General features: G+C 41.0%; 1 protein-coding gene across 14 annotated transcripts in view; it reads right to left on the bottom strand.

The window, feature by feature from the left end:
* The window catches only part of cacna1g (calcium channel, voltage-dependent, T type, alpha 1G subunit), a 318055-nt gene that overhangs the window by 78952 nt on the left and 223789 nt on the right, over window positions 1-15314 (bottom strand). For all 14 annotated transcript variants that reach the window (XM_041973670.1, XM_041973675.1, XM_041973678.1 and 11 more), the window contains 5 exons: window positions 14680-14852; window positions 13867-14184; window positions 13469-13642; window positions 12183-12283; window positions 5195-5318 (listed from right to left, as the gene is read on the bottom strand). In XM_041973670.1, coding sequence (XP_041829604.1) covers window positions 5195-5318; window positions 12183-12283; window positions 13469-13642; window positions 13867-14184; window positions 14680-14852 — 890 coding nt within the window. The remainder of the gene's footprint in view (window positions 1-5194; window positions 5319-12182; window positions 12284-13468; window positions 13643-13866; window positions 14185-14679; window positions 14853-15314) is intronic.

Genomic DNA, 15314 nt, shown 5'->3' with positions numbered 1-15314 from the left:
TTATCAAATCTAAACAGCTTTCTAATCATGCGCTGAAATAAGCTATTTGAGTTAGCCTGCATAATGCCATTATCATTACTCAGTTTTAAATTCTTTTGTTTACTTTCTTAATGGAGATCCATAGTAATCAATATTAAATAAGCTGAATGTGTTCCTGCAAACTTGTTACTGTAGCAGTAACTTTAGTGGGTTAAACAGAGTTTATGACCTAAAACCATAGACTGTATATAAAAGATGGACGGAGCCTCCATCCGTAGATTTCTGAAGAGCAAAAGTTCCCACCATCTATACACCATCTTGACAGCGTCACACATGTCGTTAGTCCAGGAAAACCCAAAAAGGGCAAAAAAGTCGGGCTGAGAGGGGGACTGTGAAGATGGGGGTGGATGATTGACACCCTTGAAACTCACGGTAGCTAACTAGCTAACGGAGGTAAGTGGGCTAAAACTGAGGCATGCTGTTGAGCTGCACTCTCCCTTCTTTCCGTGGGTATTGGATACCTGTCAATCAAAAGGACACACCCCTAATTATGCCTAATTTCAAGATTAAATGACATCCAAATGGATGAGTTAGAAAAAAATTCACCCCCCTCACAGCTGTCATGAAGGTAAACTTGACCTATTAACCCTAAAATGAATTTTTGTATCAGGCTTTAAACATTTTTATTTCTGCTGTGAAGTTGGTCTTTTTAACATGGGAATCTATGGGGACTGTTTTGGAGCCAGCCCCTAGCAGATGAGGGGTGAATTGGAGTTTGTTGCACTTCTGCATAGGCTTCACATTTTACTCCTGGAGGTTGCCGCTTACCTAAAACACTAAACACACAGTGGTCATGTTAACTAGCTTGCCAATAAAAACTGAGAACATGAAAACTTGGTTTATATACCAACAGTTTAGCTGGGAACAATGAAAAAGCTGAAGCTGAACAAATAGAGCTTGTAAGGATGTCACTTTGTGAGAGAATAAAAAGTTAGCTATGTTAGCTGTTACTACGTAATTGCTGTGCTAAGTGTGTTGTTGGTGTGTTTATAAGAGTGTTTGATTGTGTAGTGTCCTGTCCAGACAGTGTGTTCAGACTTGTTAGGATTTTTTTTGTGTGTGTGTTTGTGTGTGTGTGTGTGTGTGTGTGAGTGTGTGTAGAAAACAGCTAAATGAAGCTGACCTCACCAATTTACATCTGTTAACATATTTTCAACTCTCTTTGCTCACATAAACTGTGTCATAATGCTCTAAAATTTAATCTTTCATTTAATTCTTTCATTTTGTTGTTGTCGTCAGATGAAATTGTGTTTAAAATTGTTACTGAGAAGTGACCCATTTATGCTAAAATTTATGGTAGTTCTTCTCAAAGCCTTACAAATGTCATGTGTTAACATTAACCTGCAAACTTTTAACATTAAGCTTTAGATGTTTGTATTGTTTACTTGCTAAATTAAATTTTGCAAGCTTTATATTTGTTAAAGGAGCTAAGTGCATGCTAAATTCGGGGGACATTGAGTCCGAATGGGCTGTGTTCCGTGCCTCTATTGTTGAGGCAGCCAGCTGGAGCTGTGACCGTAAGGTCATTGGTACCTGTCGTGGCAGTAATCCTTGAACTTGTTGGTGGACACCAGCAGTAAGGGATGCCGTCAAACCGAAGAAGAAGTTCTATTAGGCCTTTTTGGCCTGTCAGACCCCAGAGGCAACCGATGGTGGGCTAAGCGGAATGCAGCTTTGGCAGTCGCTAAAGCAGAAACTCGGCATAGGAGGACTTTGAAGAGGCCATGTAGAATGACTTCTGGACGGCTTTGAGAAGATTCTGGCCCACCATCCAGCAGCTCAGAAGGGGAAAGCAGTGCTCAGCTCAGAGTAGAGTCGCTACTCCTCCGCATCAAGAGGAACCAGATGAGGTGGCTCGAGCATCTGGTCAGGATGCCTCCTGGACGCCTCCCTGGTGAGGTGTTCTGGGCATGTCCAGGAGACTTCATCTCTCGCCTGGCCTGGGAACCCTGCAGAATCTCAATGGATGAGCTGGTAAATGTGGCTGGGGAGAGGAAAATCTGGGTTTCCCTGCTTAGGCAGCTGCCCCCTCAACCCGACTCCAGATAAGCAGCAGAAATGAAACTGTGACTAAAATTGTCACGAAAAGTGATCCAGTGATACTAAAATTTACCGTAGCTCCTCTCAGCCTTGCAAATGGTAGGTTGTGCTAAAATAGACATAATACCTGGCACTTTCATATCATTTCAAATGTACATCTCTATGCTGTGCAGCACAAGTAGTTTGAAGAAGAGGAAGAGCAGCAGATCCAATTTTACAGGCATCTGTTCAACCTATCAAAACCCAAAATGTCCAATCATAAAAGATGAATGAATGAAACTGAAATTGTTTAAATTGAAAAATGAAGTAGAAACTGTGTTGTTATTTTTAGTATGCATAATGTTCTCCCTGTAGCCTACAACTTCTTGTTGTGCTATTCCTTGTGAATGGCAGTGTCATTTCTCAGAAATGATGCTCAGTGTCCCCAATGCAAACTGCTGTGGTGTGTTGACAACAGTTTTTCTTTTTCTTTTTTGTGCAATGACAAACACAGCAAGCATAATTTTGATTAAGACTCCATGTCATACTATCATTAGCATTATTTTACTAAATCATAATCGAAGTGAATTAGAGATGACTGTACTTTGATTCCAGCTCTATATAAATTTATAAATAATAGCTCAGAGAGAAGCTAAGAAGTGACAGATGTCTTACTAGTCTCCCATGCATTGCACAGGCTTCTGATTCGACTATATAAAACAAAGTCCTTGTACAATCAGATTGCAGGTGGCATTGCTGTTTTTTATAGTGCTGACTGAACAGAGTGGATCCTGCAGCCAGAAAGAGACTTTGCAGGAGCAAAACTAACCACCGACTGGGCTAAAAGTTGCTAGATTTGTAGCACAAACACCGTTTTTGCAGGTGGCTGAATATGTAAAGTTTCACTTAATCTACATGTGACAAGATAAATCCAGATTCATAATGTGCAGCATCATTTAAAATTCCATCTCAAAGCGGTGCCAATTTTAACCAGTCACCTTAACTGGTTAACAAGGCAAAGCTGGTTCTTCTGCTTGTGTGCAGCACTTGCTTCTTTTACAGCGTGTGTTTATTATTAGCTGAAGGCTGAAAGAAACAGAATCTGACAGACAGTGACAGCAAGCATAAAACACTTCTCAGTTGCCTCCATATTCCTCATCTAGAGTGCCGGTGTTGTTTGTCCCAGTTCAACGCCTGGCATCTAGTTTGCCTCGCCACAACTCAAGGGAACCACAAGCCATAAGCCTGGAGGATTTGTCTCAAGCTTGGCCTTATTTTAAGTAATGCTGGATCAGAGGTGAGCTATGAGTTAAACTGAGAGAAACTCTTACTTAGTGAAACAATACTAATTAATTCCTGTAGGTCATTTAAACTGGCATCCTCAAATGAAAGCAGCAAAAGTTTAGATTAAGGAAAAATACTCCAACCATCCATCCATCCATTATCTGTACTGCTTTGTCTATTAGGAGTCGCAGGGAAGCTGGAGCCTAACCCAGCATTTAGCAGGTGAGTGGCAGGGTACACCCTGGACAGATCAGGACAAATATTGCTTTCCGAAGAGTCGGCCCACACATCTTGGAAAGCTTTCATCAGTGTCCTGTGTGCAGCGCCTTCCTTCCTCCATCTTTATGCTGTCTGGAGTGGATGCTGTGGATGCTGAAAAATTAGATTGATATACTCTTGATGCCAATATATAATTCAATTTAGAGCTTTAGACAGTGATGTATTGTCCTGTGGCTCAATTAGACATAATAAATCATAATAGATGGTATAATCATCCTCAATCATTCCCACTCAGTTACAGGACAACAGTAACCAGGCAACCCCGAGTACCAAACCAAAACAGCTACGGACTGCATGCCAAATGGAAAGTGAGTGACATAACTTCCAGGGCAATAAACTCATTATTTAGCTTTCAATCCACAACAAAATGCTGTTATTGAAACACTTCATCTTTGTCACAACGACTCCATTTCTATTCGGGGAATATAGCGTGTCTCTTGTTAAGCTGGCATGGAGGGTGATGTAAAGCAGGTGCTTTGAAAGAGTTGCAGAGTGATAAATTATACATGTTTAGTTGTTGTGCAGCAGGCCTGACCAGAATGGGCAAGTGGAAATCGATTCACAATCGGCTTCATTAATACAAAGCAACCCACGCTGACAAACAAATAGCAATGTGCTAGGACCACCCTGGCAAATGAGATCTGAAGCGATAAGCACCGCAGTCCAAAACTGTAATGACTGCTTGTTCTTTTGTTTCTTGTGGCCTGCTGCCTCATGCATTTTCATCTTATTTCCATAATGGTCTGTGGGTGCAGACTGGACATGACAGCCACAGCAGGCAAATTATATGTGCACCTGAGAATTTGGTAGTTTGATTTCGGTGCTGGATTTTGTGTGTTTACACTTTTTTATGCAGAGAGTGGAGGGATCAGTTCATCAGTGTGTGTGATTAAAACCGGTGGCCTGTAGGACACCTCCATTGGTTAAACCTCACCTTTCCTGGACATTAGCCATGTACGCTAGCTCATAGATGACTGAATCAATTATCAGACTAATAATTTCTGTGTCTATGTGTAGAGTGGCTGTGGTTTATGCTGCTGCTGGAATCTGGGAAAGATGCTGAGCAATATGTGTGTATGTGTGTGTTTGTGTTGCTGCAAGGCATTCAGCCAGGCCTGCTCAGTTTGAAAGGATACTGCATTAGCAAAGGAGGTTATGGTGTTGATGATGCAGTGCAGTACTTGTAGATACAGGGGTATAGCACACATTACCAAGAGCTACTGGCTACTTGTCAAACAGGAGTGGCTCCTTGCTTACACAGTGTTCTGCTCCATTTCTCTGCAGAGGACGAACTAAAAAAGTAATTCTGTTATATGCAAGTGTGTGTGTTTGTTTCAGTTGCTATTAGGGCTGAACCTGCTGACAGGTACTTTTTAATTCTCCATCTGTCTTTGAACATGTATAGAGCTGTCACTGAGCTCCTTTACCATAATTTCTACACAAACACACACACACACACATCACTAGAGGTTCTGTATATACACACTTTTGTCTTTTTTGATGGGAGATGGGAACATAATACAGGTGCTGATGTTCATAGGCTGAAATAATCGCAGCATATTGCAGCACTCACAGCGCTGGTGGGATCAATGCGAGGCCTCTCCATGGCGATGGTGATGCAGTTGAGGAAGATGATGACCAGTACGACGTGGTCAAACATCTTGTGGGTGATGATCTTATTGCACAGAATCCGAAACCTGAAAAAATAAACCAGAAAAATCAATTTCAGAATGCGCAAACATTCAATGTGCAGCTAAAAGGAAAGAAAGGAAATTCAGCGAGTCATGTTTCAGTTCTTCATTAAATCTGTCGTGTTTACTGCAAACAGGAGATTTTTGTCCCTGAAGTGCATGATTTGGTGAAACTTTAAAGGATTTGTGGGTGCTAGTGGCCTTCCCTTGACTGTAGCTTGACAGGAAAAGGTGGGCAGTGAGGGCAGGGAATAAGAGGGCTCCAGGCCGGGATTCTAATCCGTGCCGGCTGCACTGAGGAGCTACAGCATAGTCTCTATACCTGAGACAGCTACACACCGCCCTCAAATTTCAGGGGCTTTTGCAAGAAAAAAAGTGGCATGTTTTAAATGTTTGTACCTTTTTGTTTGCATCATGTGGCTTGAAATGGACACACTCCAAATAAAACTCTTAGTTCAGCTATATTCTAACAAACAGGAACTAACAACACAAGCTGCACAATAACTGAAATACACTTTACAAGTAATGAATTAGCCTTATTTCTTGTGTACAGTAACTCTGTGATGAACCACTGCAGGTTTGGGTGCCATTAATTATGCCTAAGTTTCATTAGACAGCATGAAAAGGTTCCCGCGCTTTCAGCTCGCGACAACAGAGGGGAAGAACGAGGGAGCGCTTGTTATATATGGCAGTAAAAGGGATTAAACTGTGATTCAAATCAGCTTTGAAGGCTCATGTGGGTAAACGTGTGCAGCCGGGGACAATATTGCAAAGCTCAGATCTGGATCTTTTTGGTTTTATTTGGCATCATTGTGTTACCACATGCTGAGTCTGTGTGCATGTGTGTGTGCCATCTGACTGTGCTTATTTATACATTACAGAGTCTTGGTAAGATAATTCCTCTGATATCTGGACGCCTGAGCCTCAGTGCTTCAGGCCTTGTGTTTTCCTCATGCAGCGAAGAAGGGACAGGTTCCAGCTACTAATCTGAGGTTTTAAAAAGCAAACATCTGAATTTGAACTTCAGTGTTAAGTTCAAAACATTCACCCCTGTACACACAAACAAACATACAAAACCTAAGCCACCGTTACACTTTCTGTCAGACCCCAGGTTATAAAAACTCCCTTCCCCCTCGATGCCACAGATGCATCTGGGGAAAATTTTGACAAGTGTTTGAAGCTTTACCCTGTCCTGGTATTTACTGACCTTTTGAGTTTTCTAGCATCAGGAATTCATCTGTTTCTAAATGACAGCTGACATAACTGACTTAAATATTGATTGCAGTTAGTTTAAGCTTTGGAAATGCCTGGAACGTATCCAAACACTCTTATTTTCCTTCTCTTGTATTTTCTTTACACAGCTTGTTAATGTAACGATCCCTTTTGTTCCTCTTCCTTTCATGCTCTTTTTGCAATTCATTCCTAAAAAAATGTAATTTTAAGTGTCAGTGCGGCAGGTCTCCTTGCATCTTCTTGAATCTTTGAGGTTTTTGTTCCCTGTGTTTTCAGCTCGTAGCAGCAGAGAGTCATTACAGTGACTGTGTTGCAGTATTCCTGCAGTAATTCTCAGCAGCACCAGTAACTGCAGCGATCACAAAAGGCAGGTTGAGGTGAACTCGGGTCCGTGTGAAAGCTGGACTCCTGCTGAGCTGCTGTCTCTTGATGTGATTTGTGAGCACAGGCGGGTGTCCGTGGTGGTTCGAGGCCAGAACGGGCACCACACAGAGCCTGAGTCCTCCGTGTCACTCGCGGCATCGGCCAGAACTTGCAACCCGCTGAGACTGAAAGTCAGCAAGTAATCTGGTTTGAGCCAAACTTCTTCAGTTTCCTGAATGCTCTGACAATAACAGCCCACAGGGAGCTTTTCTAATTAACCTTTTTCCCTCAAATTACATAGTAAATACAAAAGAAAGAGAGAAATCTGGGGCTTCAGAAAGGGCTCAGATTAATAGATGGACTGCAGCTCTTAGATGAAAACACAAGTCATTTTTCTCTCTGAAATGCTGGCTGCCTTTTAGTTATTTGACATCTAAATCTGAACTTAAATTAGAACAGCATTAAATCTACTTCTTCTATTTGCTGTTGGGTGGTCTTTTCCCATGACAGCCTTCATTTATCTTTACCTGCTTCCAGAACACAAAGCTTTGACTAGGATATTTGATTTAATCATTTTCACAGAAACAGAGGAGCAGGATTGGCTTCAAATGTCAGCTAAAGTTTAATTTATGCTTTTTTTTTTTCTTTTTTTTTTTTTTTTTTTGCAAATGCAAAACTCCTGAAATAGCTTAATTTTATTAAGCTTTGGTTGTTGGATGATCAAAAGTTTAGTTGCAAAAGATCTGCATAAGATAAACTAAATGCAAAGTCAGGAAGCAACACCATAGTCCAGGACTGATACCTCCCCAGATTATTTAGAAAACCATCAAGAGCTGAGAGGGGTGCTCAAAGTAAAATAAAGAGGCTGTAACTCTACTTTTGTGCAAGATTCAGGTTTCCAGACCGAAAAAATAAACCTCCAAAGATAGATTTATTTCAAAGTTGTTTAAACAGATGCAAATGTGACTGTTAATGGAGCAGACAGATGGAGTTGTGCTGGATCATTAATGGGCACGGGCCACCACTTCAAGTCTGGCCCCAAGCAGTGGGGAGGGGCAAACGCAACACTCTTGAAGTATTTAAACTTTTGAGATCTGGTGGCTTGAAAATCAAAAGTTTTGTTGCAAAAAGTCCAGAAGTTCAGAAAAAGGAGCAAACAGCAAAAGACTGTGTGCAGTGATTATATTAACCTATTTAGAGCGGAGCCTTCGTTTCATACAGATCTCTAAAGTATGAAGCTTTTCTGGGAATTTATAACTATTGTCTGAAACGTTTTATCTATCAACCACTAGAGAAACTAGAATCATAAAAAAAACTATTTTAAAGGTTAAACATTCTGGTTTGATTCTATTTATCTAACTTTGACTTTATTAAATGTTATTTGAAAACTTATATTCTGGAAATTACTTTTTTGTTTCATTTATTCAATAATCCATCCATTTTCTATACTGCTTAGTCCAGATCAGGGTCGCGGGGGAGCCTATCCCTGCAATTAGCAGGTGAGGAGCAGGGAACACCCTCAACAGGTTGCCAGTCCACAGCAGGAGCTACGTTTTTGCTTCTGTTTTTCTAAATAAGGTCCTGCAAAGCATTTTTTGAGTCATCAGCCACACCTGAAGCAAGCAGAATGCTGTCAGGTTCAGGATCTGGCCTGTCTGGTGACATCAATAGAAATAAAAGTGTGACCAGATGTTAAAAAGTTGAGGCCACAAATTATTCATATGTGGGAATGAGATAGTCATCTCATGGCACATTAGCTATTTGTGGGAAGCATTAATGAAAGTGTGGCAATGAGATGATGGGCGAACTCCTTCATGGCTTTAGCACACACATAACATGGATAATTCTGACTTAATTTTATTTCAATCTCGGGATAAATGATAATGATATCCTGCGATCGCTTGTGATTAAGCACAGTGTCATTTTTAGTAAGACATTTAATTTGGCTGCTTAAGGCTCACGATTTGAAACTTAAACAATATGTGGATACGCCGCACGAATAACACATGACCACAACTTAATTATCTCGTCATACGCTATATTGCCCAAAGTATTGGCTCACCTGCATCGACTCTCGTATGAACTTAATAGGCATCCCATTCTTAATCAAATGAGTTCAATACAATGTTGGCCTACTCTTTGCAGCTATAACAGCTTCAACTCTTCTGGGAAGGCTTTCCACAAGACACTGATTCTGAACAAGAAGGCCTGGCTCTCAGCATCCGCTCTAATTCATCCCAAAGGTGTTCTATTGGGTTGAGGTCAGGATTCTGTGCAGCATCTGATGCTTTGCATCGCTTTTGATGATGTATGGCCTGATGCAGCTGCTCGGACGTGGAAACCCAATCCATGAAGTTCTCTTCACACTGTTCTTGAGCTGATCTGAAGGCCACATGAAGTTTGGAGGACTGAAGCAATCGACTCTGTAGAAAGCTGCTGACCTTGGCACGCTATGCGGCTCAGCATCTGCCGACCCCACACAGTCATTTTACAGGGCCTACCACTTCGTGGCTGAGTTGCTGTCATTCCCAATTGCTTCCACTTTGTTACGATACCACTGACAGTTAACTGTGGAATATTTAGAAGTGAGGAAATTTAATGACTGGACTTGTTGCAGAGGCAGCATCTTATCACAGAACCACGCTGGAATTCACTGAGCTCCTGAAAGCGACCCATTCCTTCACAAATGTTTGTAGAAACAGTCTGCATGTCTCACTGCTTGATTTTTATACACCTGTGGCCATGGAAGTGGTTAGAACACTTGATTAAATTAATTGGATGGGTGAGTATATACTTTTGGCTCTATCGTGTGTATCATACATATTTTCTTACTAGGTTGCTATACAAGCTCTGTAGATATATCAATTCAGTTGATGAAGATTTAGTGTTTGCTGATATCACAAATTCTGATAGGATTCAATTCCAATTTGATTCAAGATCCAGAGATCAATACGAGAAAATGCTGAATTAATACAATCACTTCCGTTCATATCAAATCATGAAAAGCAAATAAAATATCAAAATCTAATTTCCTTCCTGAGCTCAATCAGACATTTAAAAGTACAGTGTGAAAGAATTACTTACATCTAGTGGTAAAGATAAGCATAGAAATGACTTTAAAGGTATGAATTAACGCTCAGAGGGTTCTCACTTCACATACAGATTTGTTTGTCCATTCACTGTAGTAAAAATTACGGCACAAATATGGCAGCTGCCAAGGCAAGTAGATATAAATAACTCTTTCTTAGAGAAAAAAAAAATACCACAAAAATACTACATTTAAACCATCATAGACGTTGGTGGATGACGCAGTGATAGTGAGCCTGCTGAACAGAGCTGAAAACTTTCATAGTCCTGTAGTCGACTATTTTTTAAAATGGCGTCAAAATTCTTTTTTATTGAATGTAGAGATTGGATGTAGGATACAGAGATTGTAGAGTCCTACAGGTATTTAGGAACCATAATAGACAGTAAGCTGAAGAGTAAAACTGGCAGGATCTACAAGAAAAGCAGCGACTTCTTTGTTTTGGGAAACTCTCTAAATTCCAGGCTGAATCAAACCCTGATGACCATGTTACTACTAAATAAGGCGGTTAATCTCTGCTCTAAAATAACTGGCACTACCCAGAAAACTTTACAGGACCTTTACAATAAACAGTTGTATAATAAAGCAGAATCAGTCCTACTAGACTCATCCCATCATCTCAAGCAGCACATCTTCACTTTAAAAAGTAAAAAACAGCTTTTCAGTTGTTCCGTTTCTCAATGATTTGTTTAATTTTGTTTTTCCACAGTGACCACCAAACAGAGGACACTTGTCCTGATATTAGCAACAGCTGAACCTGTCATAACTCAGTTTGCCAGCTGTGGCGTGTAGAGAGGGTTGCATATAATGTAATTCAACATCCACAGTGGTATAAATCATAGTCTTGAGCAGGCAACACTATCAGAAGGAGTCTAGTTTAAAATTTGTTTTAGGAATCTTTTCAGAGGTTTCAGGAAGATGATCAGCCTTATATGGCTTCTGTTTGCAAAGACTGCAGGTCATTATTTTCATTTTATTATAATGTTCAGACTTCATTGTATAATTGTCATTATTAGCATTCACATTTTTAGGTGGTAAGTTTGCTGGCAAAAGTAGACTTTCTTCTTTTGTTCTGATCATTTCTCTCCAATATGTCATAGCCCACTACTTTGGATAGTGACCCTGGTTACCGGGGGTGGGTTGGGGGTTATTCTGCCTATCTCATTGGCTAATTGGAAGAAATGGACAGTGATGATTCCAATGTGATGAAAAGTTTAGAGACTTTCAGACTGAAAGAAAAATAGGCAGAGCCTCTTTCTTTCTGGGTGACTGCATGCGGCGGCATGCTGTTGACACAATCCCTCAGTTTTAAGAAACACAGAAAACTGACAGCCATCTACTGCAGAGAAAACACTGACTACTCATTAGCAAACAGAAACGTCCTCATACTCCTTCCAGTTTCCTGAAGATACTCTCCCCAAGCAGTGGTGCTGCAAGGAAGTACGGCATCTAAGACGGCTAATGGCACTAATTGATGAAGATGTTGTCATTTTGGTCACTGAGTGTTTTTGAAAGGCTGATCAATTAGTTTTGAGCAGAGAATTCTTACTTTCCACATCCTCAGAACTACAATAGACATCTCATAACTGAGCCAACATCAACCTCCCACCGGCCGGGCTGTGTTTCAGACATTTAATTAGCAAGTGGTGGCAGAAGGTTGGGGCCGGCATGTTGCTCGGTGTTGCCTTCACCGCCGCTTTCTCCAAACAGACAGCAGAGACATACAGATCAAAGGCCCAGAAGGGTAGAAGAGATGGATTTGGCACGTGGCTGAGATAACACGCAGCACTCGGCGGGAGAAACTCCCTTCTTCCCTCCTCTGCTGCTTACTCACCCCTGATATTGCAGAAATGTGCAGATAAAAGAGACTTCTAAAGTAATAATGTGGGAAGAAATAGGAATAGGAAGAGAAGGTATAAAAAAGAAATGTCTTGCTCATGTTGCAGCAAAAACTACTTTGGCTTTGCTGTCAGCGTTATGGAATATCAGTCAAATCCTCCACTTGTCAAGAGGAGGCCTCAGTCTTTTTCTGTATGTTTGAGTAAGCTGTTTACAAAGCATTTCATTTGAGAGTAACAACTTTTTCTGAGTGCGCTAATCTAGAACGAATACTACATGAAAACAGTGAAAACTCAGGACAGAATGAAGAAGAAGAAGGGGTATAAGATAATGACAGCTGGGAATCATACCTTGACTCCGGGGGGAAGAGGTAGAGTGACCAGGTGTCTCTCTGTCGACACCATTCAGGCTGTTTTTTCTCCAACCAGCGTAACATCCTGGCAACACGATTCTGTAAGAGTAAGAGGTGGACACAATGTCCTGTTGCATCATTACAAAAATCACTTTCCACATGATTTAAAATGCAAAAAATTAGTGTTCTTGTAATATTTTAAAGTGGTCATGAAGAGTAGTTCGGAGGTCTTTCATTGCATTGGCTGCTTATTCACTGATTATCAGTCCAGTCCTTGTACCTGACCATTTTCAGGGGAATGTTTTTGGCTTGTTGGTTAAGCTACTTAATACTAATCTATGAATTGTTCAAGGATAAAGTAAACATGGAATGCAGCAGTGCTGTGTCTATATGCAACAGAAAACGTGGCAAAGAGCCAACTTTGAATAAGATTGTGAGGCACTTTATTTGCAGCCAAACATGTAATTTACTCCTGTATCTTTAGTTATATCTAAAAAATGGGAAAGACAAGACATTTTGACAGACATTAAAAAGTATTTTGGCACCAACAAGGTGATTCTTAAGGAGCCATTAGCTGAAAATATGGCATATCCCAGCATGGGAATACCTACAGCAGGTGAGCAAGATCTGGAAGTGTTATAAAAATTAACAAATCCAGCAAAGACCTGGCACAAAATATAAGAGATGCATCTGGACCTTCAGCTGATCAATCTACTGTTGGCTGAAGCCTCGTCAGAAATGGTCTCTCTGGAGGGATGAAGCCATTCTTAAGGCATTGAAACAGGAAGAAAAGGCTGAGATAAGCTAAATGACAAGAACTGGACTAAAACTCAGTGGCAACAGGTCTGATGGAGGGATACATCCTCCCCAGAACCTGGACCTTAGCATTTTTAAAGCAATGTGGGATCATCTGGACAGGAAACAAAGCCAAAGGCAGCAAGCATCCAAAGAAAAGCTTTGGAAAGTCCATCAAATAGCCTGGAGAACTATTCCTGAACACTACCTAAAGACAGCTTGTGCCTGGTACTTGTATTATCTGTCTTAGCAGGTTTTAACAAATCATCACACCTATTTCCCGTTTTCCTGACAATACATTAAGAAATGGAAAAGAAATGGACTTAAGACTCTAACTCTACAATGGCATACAGTAGTTGATGTAAAACATGTAAAGATCCCAGTTGAGGTATTAGGTCAGATGTTCAAATAAACTCTTATAGGATTCAATGATCCTCATCCTGAGGGGAGTATTTGTTCATGTAGACAGAAATGAGAATTCAGACTGACCATGTTGGCTTCCTCATCTACATTCTCATCTTCAGTGTTTTCCTCCAAAGAGACATTCGTGGGGCCAATGACTGACCCCTTCCCGTTGCAGTCACTGTGTTCTGGGGGTCGTAAGTGGCCCAGGGAAGGGGGTCTGGAGCTGTGCATGCTGGCTGAGCGGTACATGTGGGGCACCTACACAATGGAAAATACAGGAGGAGAGTAAAATATCTGAGCACATTTTCATGGTTAGATCTTTGTAACATTAAAAAAAGGTGATGATAAGTTTAACAAAAGGTTATAAAAATCAACCGAACTAAATCACCTTCCTTAAATGGTTTCAATTAATCTATTTTAGATAGTACTAGTTCTTTTCTTAATCTAAATAATAAACTGGTTGCTGGTGGTGGGGGGTCTACCTGCAGCAGTGCATCAGAGGGCAAATCCATGGAGCTCCGAGTCTCCACCGACTCCATCCTCCTGTGTCGGGGCCCACTCTGTGGCTGGGACATAGAGTCAGTCCTGGCTAGGGATACGTCATCTTCCTCCATGAGCCCACCCCCACCCTCTCCTCCGTCTTCCCCATCTTCGGAACTGGTGTTGCCCTCCCCGGATAAGAGCGACCGCCGCTCACCAGACTGCCGTTTCTGCCGTTTGTACGATGGTGCTCTACCCAGACTGTTCCAGCTGGATCTGCGGCTCCAGGGGGCTTGGGGGGACGTACTGCGGGCGCTGGTCTGTGGGGAGAGGACGGCAAGAGGAGGACAGAGCCATTAAAAAGCCAGAAAAGAAAAATCATAAGAACTGCAACAAAAATAAATAAATATATAAATATGGTGGTTGCATTGCTTCTTTCTGAAAATAAGGAAAAGTTTAATAAACTAGACTTCATACTGACTGATGGACAGGAACAGATTTTAAAGATTTATATTTAATCTCCTAGTCTTCATCATGACCGTCAGCGTGTCAAATAAAGAGTGGCAGTTGGAGCTCTACATGGAGTACCAGACCAATATTCTGCATTAATCATCATCAATCACAAAAACAATCAAAGCAGCAGCAGCAGGACACTAAAAAATCAATTCAGACAGGCAGTCCTTGGAAAGCCATGTGGCCGTGGAGGTAGTTCCTGGCAGACGCTTTCCGTATCCCAGTGCTGGCTCTGTGACATCCTGGCACTGGTTTACCACATGAAGACTGCCACGAGTCAGATTAATAGCAAATATACTAACCGGTGATTTGTCAAAGCAGGCTGGGTCTATGGAGACGTTGCTGCCTCGACGGGACTCGTATCCCAGGGTGGGGTCCCCTCCCACCGGTAACTTGGGTACGGGCATTGGGGTGGCAGCAGTGTGGGTAATGAGTGGTGGCGTCAGGCTGTTCTTCATTTCCACATGACCGTTAACTGGAAGTAGTAAAATAAAGATAAATGAAAATAATAAAGTGAAATAGAGAGTAAACAAAAGAAAATTGTATATCCATAAGTCTTTGTAACATCTTAGAACTGGATAAATACATCCCAGCACATGACATTACACCGTCATTACAAGCAAAAATGCAGAAGCAGTGTGTGAAAAAATTGAGTACATCCATGATTCAATACCTTTTATAACCATATTTAGTGGCAATATGTTATCATTTCTATTAACTACATTATATGTTTCTTACTTTGATTTTCCCACATTTCAATCAAGCTTTTCAGAAAACAGGCAGAGGTCTGGATTTTGACTTGATAATGGAAACATCTTGATTATTTATTTTCATCATCATTTCATTTGTTGATTTGCTGCATTGTCCTGTTGCACAATCCAGAATTAAAATTTCTCTCAGACTGACTATTCTTTCAATCTTTCATTTAATTCAATCA

Source organism: Melanotaenia boesemani, chromosome 21, assembly GCF_017639745.1.
Source record: "Melanotaenia boesemani isolate fMelBoe1 chromosome 21, fMelBoe1.pri, whole genome shotgun sequence".
In the NCBI taxonomy this organism is placed as follows: Eukaryota; Metazoa; Chordata; class Actinopteri; order Atheriniformes; family Melanotaeniidae; genus Melanotaenia; species Melanotaenia boesemani.
Note: the sequence above shows the minus strand (reverse complement) of the source record. Positions and strands in the feature narration are given on the sequence as shown.